Source organism: Cicer arietinum, chromosome 5 (genome assembly GCF_000331145.2).
Source record: "Cicer arietinum cultivar CDC Frontier isolate Library 1 chromosome 5, Cicar.CDCFrontier_v2.0, whole genome shotgun sequence".
Classification (NCBI taxonomy): domain Eukaryota; kingdom Viridiplantae; phylum Streptophyta; class Magnoliopsida; order Fabales; family Fabaceae; genus Cicer; species Cicer arietinum.
In genome coordinates, this window is record NC_021164.2 from 63,331,195 (window position 1) to 63,343,952 (window position 12,758).

Here is a 12,758-nt window from a genome sequence, read left to right on the forward strand (position 1 = left end):
CCCTAACCTTCTTCTCTTCTCTCTCTCTCACACACTCACTCACTCTATATGCTTCTAATTATTCATTACTTGCGTTTTTCTGCTTTACGGTTCGGGTCAATTTTATTTCTACTTTACTCACAGGGTTTTTGTTTTCTTTAATTTTATTATAATGTTTTTGATCTGAAAGACTCAATGTTTCCACGCAATTTTCTGTATTCGGTGCACTTCGAGCTTCAATTTTAGGGCTTTGTTTGGGGGTTTGATATCACGATGGATCCGAACTAGGGTGTGATGTGTTTTTTTGTCGTGCAGCAGCAAGAGGATGAGGAGGTGCTCGTGCCTCACGCTGATTTGCCAGATAACAATCATCAGCCAATGGAAGGTAGTTATTGTTTTACTGATCCGTGTGGAAAATCTCATATTTTCTTAACCAACTCTGTGTTTTACTGTTTTGTTTGTTTTTGTGTGATCTAATTGAATTGCTTGAAGACTTTGGGGAAAGTTGTTTATGCGTTATTGCTTGATTGAAAAATTGAGAAATTCAGAGGGGATGGAGAGGACAAGTGTGTGAAAAATTGGCAATTTGCGTTTCATGCTATCACATTTTGAATGAGGAAAGTTCTTCAGTAAATGTGCTGTTTGGATCAATTTTTGTTCTAATCAGCTTTTTAGAGAATAATCTAAAGTTATAGAGAATAGTCTAAAGTCCAAATGTCCAGTTGCTGATTGCTCTGTATTTTGGAATTTGTGAAATTTCAATGTCTTTGTAGATTTTGTAATTAATTATGTCGCCTGTCTTTTTAGTCATTTTTCATGGTAAGCTATTGGAGGGTGTAGTAGTTAAGTAATGCCATACTCCCCCCCTTTTATAGTTTAATGATTTGTGATAATTGCAAACATGATAAGTAATTGTTTTTTTTTTCTTTTGTTTCTTGCGATGATCATTAGTTGTAGCTCAACCTGAAGCTGCCAATACTGTGGAGAGCCAGCCTGTCAGTGATCCTCCACAATCCAGATTCACATGGAGAATTGACAACTTTACTAGGCTGAATACAAAGAAGCTCTATTCAGAAGTATTCGTTGTTGGTAGTTATAAATGGTATGTTTCTTAAAGATTTAGTAAAACTTGCTAATGCTGTTCTTTTTTTCAATATACTCTGCTATGTTTACTTAATTTCAGTGATTTACTCTCCCTAACACTGTTTTATACTTGATAGGCGTGTCCTTATTTTCCCAAAAGGAAACAATGTGGACTATTTGTCCATGTATTTGGATGTCGCAGATTCAGCTAGTTTGCCCTATGGTTGGAGTAGATATGCACAGTTTAGCTTGGCAATTGTTAATCAAATCCATAGTAAATATTCCGTCAGAAAAGGTAGCCTTTCCAGTTGGTTCTTTACGCTTGTTACAAAATGGCTCACATTAGTTACAAATGTATGTTGGATGCAACATTTCTGGAATTGAAGTGAAGAATTTTGCAAGATTTATGTTGCAATTAATGGGTGCAAGATCATTTGATACTCAATTGCATGCTGAAAATGATTTTATGATAAATAATCTATAATATATTGTAATAAATCATGAGACACTTTTACACACTAATTATTTTGCATTTCTTAATTTATTTTCTGATCTTGGCCCTTGTGTTCGGAATTCAATATCGGTTTGCAGCAATTTTGTTAACCTTTGTTTGCAACTGCTTGCACCATGTTAGGAAATTAGGTGGAAGATGAGATAATGAGTTCTATGATCTATTTCTCCCAATTGAATTACCTGTATCAAATTTAAGAAAAAAAGAAAGAGGAAGTAAAAATGTTGATTTTTTTATTAAGCCATGCATTTTTGATTTTACTTGTTATGCAGACACACAACATCAATTTAATGCACGGGAAAGTGATTGGGGTTTCACATCCTTCATGCCTCTTGGTGAATTGTATGATCCTAGTAGAGGGTATCTCGTGAATGATACTCTTATAATTGAAGCCGAGGTTCTTGTTCGTAAGATTGTTGACTATTGGAATTATGACTCAAAGAAGGAGACCGGCTATGTTGGGCTTAAGAACCAAGGAGCTACATGTTATATGAATTCTCTACTCCAAACTCTGTACCATATTCCTTATTTTAGAAAGGTTTGAACTGTTAATCTTGTTTTGTATTGCCCGAAGTTCACTTGTCTGATTGAATAGTGTGGAAGTTGATTCCTGGATATTACATTCCAGGCTGTGTACCATATGCCAACAACTGAGAATGATATGCCCTCTGGAAGCATCCCTTTGGCTCTACAAAGTTTATTCTACAAGCTCCAATACAGTGACACCAGCGTTGCAACAAAGGAGCTGACAAAATCTTTTGGATGGGATACATACGATTCTTTCATGCAACATGATGTTCAAGAGCTAAATAGGGTCCTCTGTGAAAAACTTGAAGATAAAATGAAGGTAGCAGAAAAAACCTTTGATATTTTTGCTAATGATTATTTTTGATGAATCAAAGTATCAAATGTTTGTGGTTTATTTTATATGTTGTTAGGGAACCGTTGTTGAGGGAACTATACAAAAGTTGTTCGAAGGACATCATATGAACTACATAGAGTGCATCAATGTGGACTACAAATCAACTAGAAAGGAGTCATTTTATGGTACTTTCTCATGCGTTGTAAATTCAATCATTTGTTTAGTTGCGCATTGTCACATGGTACTAATTTAATTTTATATATGCACGTTAGACCTTCAGCTTGATGTCAAAGGTTGTCGCGATGTATATGCTTCCTTTGATAAGTATGTTGAAGTTGAACGTCTTGAGGGGGATAACAAATATCATGCCGAACAGTATGGTTTGCAGGTTAGTGCTAATTGATAAAAGCTGAAGTGGCTTATAATAAACTTCTAGTGTCGTTTGGAGAAGTTAATGTCCTTGTAACATAGAAGATTTCTGTTTTCTTTTGTGTGTGTTTTTTTATATTTTTATTCTAATGTCTTTTATGAACTATGAGCTACTATTGCCAATTCAAAAGTAAAAAAAGGAAATTGTGTTGCATCTAGTATGGTAAGAACTTTAATGGTATTTTTGTTCTGGTAACAGCCATTGGATGTCTGTCAATGCTATGACTGACTGTTTTAATGCCTATATAAAATTACCACATGCTGTATGATTCAATTTATTGAAGTTAGCTCGCCAGCTTCCAATGTTGTTAAATGACTTAGTAGGAAATTATTTGTCTATTTCAAACATTTTGCTTATTTCGTTGGAGCAATATAATCTATGAAACACAAACTCGGACACGACACGGCGGCATTGCTAATATAAAAAGCATAGGACATCTACACCAACACATATTTATTTATATTGAAGAAAATATGATTATTTATAAAATATCTAAATTGAGAATCAATATATATGCATCGAAATTGCTCATTTGTTTCATTCGAAAAATATTCTAAAACACAATATGATAGTTTTTCACTTTTATTCATCCATCTACCACTGAAAAGTCAACCATTGTAACCAAATCTGATGTATTTAACTTCTCATTCGTCATCATTGATTGACACATTTTTAACCTCTGTAGATGTGGCTGAGATGTGACCAATGGGTATATATATATATAAATATATATATATATTTGCATATAATTGTTAGTTTTTCACATTCATTCATTCATTTACTATTGAAAAACTAAACATGACGTAATCAAATTTAATATCTTTAACCCCTTCATTAATCATCATTGCTTTGACACAAATTTAATCCCATAGATGTGTCAGAGATTTTTCCAAGAGGTGTTAAAGCAAAGAAAATAAGTTTATTTTGAAACACTTGTTTGAGGTGTCATATGGGTGTTGGACTCGGTGACACACTTAATTTTAGAGGTGTCCGTGCTTGATAGAATATAATGATATTTCTCTAAATCGCTTGTTGTATTTACCAGAATGCAAGCATCTAAGTATTTTAATTTTTATTGAGTTTGGTTCATAAGCTGACGTACATTTTACTGGTACCATTATTTCAGGATGCTAAGAAGGGTGTCCTATTTATTGATTTTCCTCCTGTCCTTCAGCTTCAACTGAAAAGATTTGAATATGACTTTATGCGGGATACTATGGTTAAGGTTGGTAGTGCAATAAATAGGTTGCTTTATACCCTCCTTTGATTTTTGTTTTTCAGTATGCAAGGAAGTTAGTAGTGTCTTTCTATTTTAGAATCTTCACTACTCAGTGCACTGAAATTGAGGTTCAATTGACATAACCGTTGTAAAGACTAAGGAGTAAGATACATCTGGTGTGCTCCAGTGCTGCTATAAAATCCCTATGAAGATGTGGCATGCTACTGTTATCCTTCATCATTGTTAATTAGCATGAACTCATTCATGGTATTTTAACATACCATTTTACTTCCAAGAATGTGGTTTGGCATGTATATGGTCTTTGCGAGACAATTTGTACTAAATTGGTCGGTATTGGTGGTATTACAAGACTTTTGTTTGTCCAGAGCTTGAGCAGCTTTATTAGAATTTTAAGGATAGCATATTATGGAAGCGAAATACAAAATGAAAATCCAAGGGCATTGGTTGTTACTTTATACTTTTGTTGATTTTTTTCTTTTGCTCGCTACCGGTGTTCGGAGAGGATCGTCATGTTGTATTTATGCATATACTTCCATCATTTGAAACCATTAGATAGAAGGAATATTTTTTGAAAAGTGAGCACAGGGATCCGCTGTTATCGCAAGTTTCTATGTTTCTGCTTCATTTTTGATGGAGAGATGGCACTCCTTTTTAATTCATGTGATAATAATCTTCTCTTCTCTTTATGCCCTTACTATGTAGATTAATGACCGTTATGAGTTTCCTTTACAACTTGATCTTGATCGTGAGAATGGAAAATATCTATCACCTGATGCTGATAGGAGTGTCCGCAATCTTTATACGCTTCACAGGTAACTAAATGGTAGTATCTGCAGTATAGTTACATAATGCACGACTTTATTGAGCGGGCATTACCTTTCTAATTTGTTTATTTACTCCACCCTTTCATCATTGGTGTTGTCTTGCGATCTTTTATTTGATAGTGGGTGTTCGGTACATAATTCTAGATTTTATCTTCCATTAAATTAATGCTTGCTTTCATTGGTAGAATTTTCTCCCCTTATACTTATTCCAATTAGTTAATGCTTTTTATATCAGAAAAACATGAATTGTGTGGTTGTACTAAAAATTCTCATTAAGAAAATGTTAAAGTGTCTTTGAAATCTTCCTCTTGATTAATTTTTTACCTGGATCAAATGATGCATCATGTTAAACCTTAGTTTTCAGTAAGGCCATGTCCACATAATCAATAGGGGCCATAGCAGCCGCTGCAGCGGTCGTAGGTGCTACGCAAAACACTATTGCATTGCTGTTTTTAGTAGCAGCCAAATAGCGGCTGCTACAGTAAAGTCATGTAAAAATCCAAATATGCCCACAACTTATAGTTGTTCCATATGTTTTTCTTGGGAATTTTTTGGTCATTTAACCCCAAAATTCTGATCGGCAACAAAATAGGCCTCTCCTGTCTTCACCTTTGAAGTGGCTTTGTCTCCCCTCCTACACCCTAAATAACTTCTCTTCCCTCCTCTACTGTGCTGCATTCTAGTGGCCCCTTCTCCGACATTTTGGTGTCCCATCAAACAAAAATCCGCAGGAAGTAAAAAATAATAAGGAACCAAGCTGTCCCTGTAGTGATTCCATTTAAAGAATCACTTGTATTTATTTTAAGTGCTTAGATGAGTAATTTCAAACCTTAGAGGCTAAAACTTATTTGCTTTGTATTGGGTATGAGTATGTAACAAGTAACAACGATATTTGATTATTAATTATGATTATGTCTTTGACTGGGTGTATTCTTGTATTTTTTAGCTTTTATGTATACACATATATTTCTTGTATCGTTTCCCTAAACATCGAAGTAGCGGCTATACGCTACTTGCTATACATATTCCTGTATGCTTTGTAATTATTCAAAACCAAGTTTAAAAATAAGGGAGTTGAGTTGACGTTTGGTAAAATCTTCTCTTTGATCACTTGGGATACACATATTTGAGGGAAATGCTGTTTATGAAAAGCATTTCATGAAAGTTGTATGAATTAATGTGACTGATTAATTGTTGTCAATATCACAAGTTAGCTCCCGGGATCAGATGATTTAACGATCTCATGGCCACAAGTTAGATTATGGTGGGATTGCATCCAAGTTCCCATGATTCCAACAAAACCAGTCTGTTATCCATTTTTCTACCCTAAAATTTCACCATTCTCTTGCTAGAGTAGGAAGAGGAAACCCAACCTCTCTCAGCAGTTGCTGTAGTCTCTCTCTCTCTCCCCCTCCATCGCTCCCTCCCCCCCTCCCTCCTAGTCTTCATTGGCCGTTTATCTTTTTCGTCAATTCTGTTCCCATTCCTCTTCAAGGACGCACTAGCCAAGAGGAAAAGGAAACACAAGAAGCAGAATACAGAACGATGCTACCACGCTGAACATGGGAGAAGAAGGAAAAAATGATAAGAAGATGACAGATAGCGGTGCCTCTGCAGAAGAGATAGAGTTAGGGTTACTTTTAAATGCCCTATAATATTTAAATATTTAACAGACCCACTCAGCTATGTGATAGGATTCAATACAGACACACACACACACTAGTATTTTACGATCCTGCGTTTTTCGATCATGCAACCCCCTCTCGATCCTAGGCAGGTTCTCAACTTGACAACCTTGGGTTGACTGAATGCTTGTAATTGAAGTATGTAGTTACCTCAAATTACTTTTTCTTTGACTATCGATTTATTATTTATTATACACTGTTTTCTTTTTGTATACAACTTAATAAAATATTTCTACTAAGTAGTAGCAATGTTCTTTAATTAATGAACTTCATAGAACTAGAAGTTATAATTTTATATTTATCTGTGCTACTGAAGGTCTTACTGTGGAATTAGTTTTATGCATATTTAGTCCTTGATCTTTTCTTTTGTAGCATATTTTAATTATGTTTACTTTTTTCCCCAGTGTTTTGGTTCACAGTGGGGGCGTGCACGGTGGGCATTATTATGCTTTTATCAGGCCAACTCTCTCTGAACAGTGGTACGTATAGTAGTATATGTAGAGATCACTTCTGTTCACCACTATTTGATTTAGCATATAGTTGTGCATGTGTGATTGGAGCTCGACCATGCATAAGTAGGCTACATATGACAACCAATTAGTCGCTGTTAGTGAATACAAATTGTTTAAAGAACTCAGATCATGTTACAAGCATCTATTGGTTTATATGTATAATCATCCTGGTAGCTACAATACATATTATGTTTCAAAGGCCATATAATTGTCTCACGAAAGTTACAGATTCAGATGTTCTCATGCTCATTCACTGTTGAAATGAATCAGCAATTAGGATGGTTGTGAGTCTCAGTCAAATAAATACAAAAATATCATGTAAAGACTGTTATATTTTATGTTTATTAGTTGACACTTTCCATGGGTTCTACACTTATACTTCTATCATATGAAGTGTGTAATGGGAGATTAGTTGCATGAATCATATGCTAAGTAATATTTGAAATCAGGCTCTTGTAGTTGTAGGCAATTGCACTGGATGCATCTGTTCCTTGGTATTTTTTATTAGATTTGTCGATTACTATAGTTCCAATAATTGTTGTATTTGAACATGACTCCCATGCTACGTACTTGAAGGCGCTTTGCCTTCTTTCTGCTGTTTTGAATTTCCTTTTTTGGCTTTCTGTCCCTGCCTATGATATTTGATACGGGACTGGTTTCAGGTACAAATTTGACGACGAGAGGGTGACGAAAGAAGACAATAAGCGAGCATTAGAGGAGCAATATGGTGGTGAGGAAGAGGTAATTGCTTTATTTCCATTGTCATGGCGTTTTATCCCTTTTGAATCTTGTCTGTTATTATTGATTGAATCACTTGTGCTTCAACAGTTACCCCAGACAAATCCTGGATTCAATAATACACCGTTTAAATTCACCAAATATTCAAATGCTTATATGCTGGTGTATATACGTGAAAGTGACAAGGACAAAATCATATGCAATGTGGATGAAAAAGACATTGCTGAACATTTAAGGGTGAGCATATATCTTATATACTTTTAGTACTCAGAATGCAGTAAGCCAAGTTAAATAGAAACGTGTTTTATGTTTGTCATGTACTTGTAGGTCTAACATTCTAAATCAATTCAGATGCTGTTTACTTGATAATGGATCTAATAATGCATGTCAGTATGTCACAGCTCAGCTGTTGCAATACACTTAATGACTGGCATCAACTTTTCCCGTTTTATCTTTTCTTTCCCTCCTTAAAAGCTTAAACTCTAAATTTGCTTTCTAATGAGAAGTGCAGCATAATTTATAAACCTCGACCCAAGATTAGTCTTAGTTCAATTTGCTGCAGTCTCATACTTTATATTATTTTGTTTTCTGTATTATGAAAGTCTGACATGAATTTTTGTAATGGACTGATGCAGGAGAGGTTGAAGAAAGAACAAGAAGAAAAAGAGCACAAAAAGAAAGAAAAGGCCGAGGCCCATCTTTATACAATTATAAAGGTTCTTAGTTCCTGACCTTGACTTTGTTTTGGGAATCAACCGAATTGAGCATTATTTGTCTTTTACTTCAGAATTTGCACAATCAAATTGCACTTGATATTTACTGATGTCATGATATTTCTTAGGTGGCAAGAGATGAAGATATTGAAGTGCAGATGGGAAAAGATATCTACTTTGATCTTGTAGACCACGACAAAGTGAGGAGTTTTCGTGTACAAAAGCAGACTCCTTTTAACGTTTTCAAGGTATCAACATCAATCATCCTTGTACACTTGGTGGTTTGGTTTTGGTAATTTTTTATGGAACAATTTGGAACAGAGGGCAGATTATTATTTTTCACAGAAAGTTATCTAAAACATTCTTTTATCAGAGATCTTTTTGTTCCACCAATATTAAAATTTGAAAGTTATAATGCTTGGAAGATAATAAATATATTGCACAAATCAATGTGATCTGAAATCTTTCGTGGCAATAATTTATAATGTGTGATGATTGCTTAGTTTGTTTTAGAGTTTTTGTTCAAAAGCTATATTATATAGGTTTGATTTTTATGTTTGTTTGCATAATCTGTGATATTCAGGAAGAGGTTGCAAAAGAGTTTGGCGTACCAGTTCAATTTCAGCGCTTTTGGCTATGGGCTAAGCGGCAAAACCATACTTATCGACCTAATAGACCGTTGACACATGCTGAGGAAGCACAAACTGTAATTTTTCTTGCTTGCTTGGAGATTTTCCACATTGTGTTCTCCCTTCTTTGTTCCCCTTACCCTTTTCTCTGATAGTTGGGTTTCATGATTCAAGGGTGATGTGATCTGTACAATTAAAATTTTAAGCTCCTACTGTGACATGGAAACACCTTTATGTTTTTTTAATACAGCTGCAAGTCACCTAACGTCAGCCTTCTAACTACATGATTGTCCTAGCAATCTGCTTGTTTGGATTCCATTTATTAGGATGGATGTATAGTTAATTATTTGGGGGTTCTCCCTTGTCATTTATTTACTATTCCATCTTTTGCTAACTGTTATCCACTTCTTCAAAATAAAAACAAATGCAACTTGTATAAGTATTTTCCATATTGTTTTGGTCTTGTGGTTTGCATTTCTAGTTCTAAGAATGCTCACATGTTTGATTGAGATTCTTGTCTAGTTAATGCTCAATTCTGAGAGTGCTTTTGTAGGTCGGGCAATTGAGAGAAGTGTCAAACAAGGTTCACAATGCAGAACTGAAGTTGTTTTTGGAGGTGGAGAAGGGGATGGTAACTTTATTATGAAATTTCTTTAATATTTTAATAGCACAAAACATTAATATCCAAATACAATCTTTTTGAAAATTGTATTTTTTGTGTAGGATTTATGTCCCATTGCACCACCTGACAAGACAAAGGATGATATATTACTTTTCTTCAAGCTATATGATCCTGAAAAAGAAGAGCTTCGGTACTGAGTAATTTATTTGTTTTAACATAGTGTCTAGAACCTGGATTGACACAATATTTATTTCCTTGTAATGACAGTTATGTCGGAAGGCTCTTTGTGAAGTGTACTGGCAAGCCATCAGAAATCATAACAAGGCTAAATGAAATGGCTGGTTATGATCCTGAAGAAGATATTGCACTTTATGAGGTTGGTTTGTATTGTATCTATCCTTTAATTCAGTGATAATCTATGTAGATTTAAAGCAGCCTTCATTTGCTGTTCAAGTTTAGCAGGTCAGTTCTTGTTTAATGAAACAACTGAATTTGTGGCTTGGATGGTAATCACGAGTGCAATAACTTGTGTTATTTAAGGTGCTGCAAAATTCTGGTGTTAGAGCCTTAATTACCTATAACTTGTGTTCTTCTGTTTTCGGAATCGTGAATTCTTAAAACTTTTAATTTTTTTCCATTTTGTAAATGTATATGTTTTCTATTATATGTTATTGAGTTATAAGTTGGAAAGTGACTGGTGGCCACCAGCTCCTTACCTGTTACCTTTGGGCACAAGCTCAGTATATATTTTTACATTATGTTCTATATCTGTGTTTTAGCCATTATGTTTACTGTGGTGGCATTAAGAGCATTGTAGCAGATTGAGTGCATCATGTTTCAAAGAAATTTTTTGTAGTGCATATTTTGTTTATGATCTGGATGAGAATGTTCTTGTGAGTTGTAAAGTTAGAGAACTGATCGAGCTCTATTTTGTGCAGGAGATTAAGTTTGAACCAAATGTTATGTGTGAACCTATTGATAAGAAAGTAACATTTCGAGCAAGCCAGGTATGTTCATGACTAATGTGCAAATGGGTGTTTACCGCATTTGGGATGAAAGTGTGGGTATGTTGGGCAACAATGTTCCCAGAAAACACTTTAGACTGGGAACATTTTTGGAGGGGTTTTACCGAACATGAGAATCCAAATTCCTATGTTAATATTCCCATGATTGAAAAATAATACATGAACCAACTTTTCCGATTGCGTTACTGTTTCTATTGGCACATTTATTGACTGTATTCTTTTTTATTTGTAGCTGGAGGATGGAGATATTGTATGCTTTCAGAAAGCTCTGGCTATCGATAGCGAGGAACAAGTCCGCTATCCAGATGTTCCCTCATATTTAGAATATGTTCACAATCGCCAGGTACTTTCATTTTTTGCTTTATTAAATGCAGTTTATTTGGTTTTAGTCGATGTGGGTATGAAACCTTGCAGAATTTTTATATTTAAAGTACCTTTGCTAACGAATCACGATCACTGCGCATAGGCTTGTGCGTACCTGTATGTGAAGCTAACTTTAAGTTCAATATGTTTATATTTTAAGAATTAACAGCTGAAATTGATTGTCAATCTGTTCTACTCTTAGGTAGTCCATTTTCGATCTCTGGACAGACCCAAGGAGGATGACTTTTCCTTGGAGATGTAAGCATCTCGGAACTTGTCAGAAAAGTTTCTTATAATTGATACTTTGGAACTATTTTACCCGAGTGCTGGTGTAAGAATTTATATACTATTATGCTGAACTTTCCATCCTTATTCTTATACTCCTAAGTAAATTGATTTCTAGGTCAAGGCTTTATACATACGATGATGTGGTGGAGAGAGTTGCTCAACAACTTGGCCTGGATGATCCATCCAAAATACGTCTTACCCCTCACAACTGCTACTCTCAACAACCAAAACCCCAGCCTATTAAGTACCGAGGCGTCGATCATTTGTCTGATATGCTAGTTCATTACAATCAGGTATTAATTGTTAAATACTTTTTAATATATGTTCTTGAAAAAAGTCATCTAATTTTTCTCTAAAATATCAGACGTCAGATATATTATACTATGAAGTGCTTGACATCCCGCTACCCGAATTACAAGGCTTGAAAACTCTGAAAGTTGCATTTCATCATGCCATCAAGGACGAGGTGAGTATGGTGAGCTTATTCTTTTCTATTTTCATATACATTTTTCTCATTCTTCACTATATTTCTTTAAATTGTAACTCAGGTGGTTAGTCACACCATCAGACTCCCAAAGCAGAGCACTGTTGGAGATGTCCTTGATGATCTTAAAACAAAGGTGAAACTGTTAAGCTTTGATTCTTTAACTGCTTACATTACATTTGCAGATAAGATTCTTGCACCGTATTATGGCCACAGGCAACGACTGCACAAAATTAGCATGCATGGCTTCATCTGAATTAAGAAGAAAAAACAATAGTGCCACTTAGGTGAAGCCATCTTTGCATGTTTTGAGCAGTTGTGACTTCAATGTTGACTAAATAAATTGCCAGCTTTTCCTCCATGTTACTTTTTCACATGAAACTATAGTATAGTTCTATATTATGCTCTCTTTTTGCTATTGTTGCCCAGGTGGAGCTATCTCATACTGATGCCGAACTAAGGTTGCTTGAAGTCTTCTATCACAAGATTTACAAGGTATATAGTTAATCTGTGTTGATGACTCAAGGATTTGTTATATTTTTTTTTTTTGCTATTGTTTCAAACAAAATTATTTGGTTAAGTGTACTAAATTAAGTATTCAATTATGATTCTCCAATTGCATGTGTTTCTTCTGTCTTTAAAAAAAAAAAAAACCATCCAACTACTTCCCCACACACTCCTATTTATTAGTGGAATATTAACTCACTATGCCAGCTAGGCAATCACACTTTTCCTGCATTCCCTTTCTTATTCTTTCTCACATATACTCG

General features: G+C 34.8%; 1 protein-coding gene across 4 annotated transcripts in view; it reads left to right on the forward strand.

The window, feature by feature from the left end:
• Positions 1 to 12,758, forward strand: part of LOC101499597 (ubiquitin C-terminal hydrolase 13-like) — a 16,295-nt gene that overhangs the window by 453 nt on the left and 3,084 nt on the right. Inside the window, exons 2-26 of one of the 4 annotated variants that reach the window (XM_004501969.3) lie at positions 295 to 364; positions 931 to 1,081; positions 1,200 to 1,357; positions 1,846 to 2,111; positions 2,202 to 2,420; positions 2,512 to 2,620; positions 2,708 to 2,823; positions 3,992 to 4,090; positions 4,808 to 4,917; positions 7,019 to 7,093; positions 7,789 to 7,867; positions 7,955 to 8,101; positions 8,500 to 8,580; positions 8,706 to 8,825; positions 9,161 to 9,283; positions 9,760 to 9,837; positions 9,930 to 10,018; positions 10,096 to 10,204; positions 10,767 to 10,835; positions 11,086 to 11,196; positions 11,419 to 11,474; positions 11,620 to 11,797; positions 11,869 to 11,970; positions 12,053 to 12,124; positions 12,418 to 12,483. In XM_004501969.3, the coding sequence (XP_004502026.1) occupies positions 295 to 364; positions 931 to 1,081; positions 1,200 to 1,357; positions 1,846 to 2,111; positions 2,202 to 2,420; positions 2,512 to 2,620; positions 2,708 to 2,823; positions 3,992 to 4,090; positions 4,808 to 4,917; positions 7,019 to 7,093; positions 7,789 to 7,867; positions 7,955 to 8,101; positions 8,500 to 8,580; positions 8,706 to 8,825; positions 9,161 to 9,283; positions 9,760 to 9,837; positions 9,930 to 10,018; positions 10,096 to 10,204; positions 10,767 to 10,835; positions 11,086 to 11,196; positions 11,419 to 11,474; positions 11,620 to 11,797; positions 11,869 to 11,970; positions 12,053 to 12,124; positions 12,418 to 12,483 (2,853 nt within the window). Of the gene's footprint in view, positions 1 to 294; positions 365 to 930; positions 1,082 to 1,199; positions 1,358 to 1,845; positions 2,112 to 2,201; positions 2,421 to 2,511; positions 2,621 to 2,707; positions 2,824 to 3,991; positions 4,091 to 4,807; positions 4,918 to 7,018; positions 7,094 to 7,788; positions 8,102 to 8,499; positions 8,581 to 8,705; positions 8,826 to 9,160; positions 9,284 to 9,759; positions 9,838 to 9,929; positions 10,019 to 10,095; positions 10,205 to 10,766; positions 10,836 to 11,085; positions 11,197 to 11,418; positions 11,475 to 11,619; positions 11,798 to 11,868; positions 11,971 to 12,052; positions 12,125 to 12,417; positions 12,484 to 12,758 lie in introns of all 4 variants that reach the window. The other 3 variants (XM_012716292.3, XM_012716291.3, XM_004501968.3) reach the window with 3 other exon arrangements.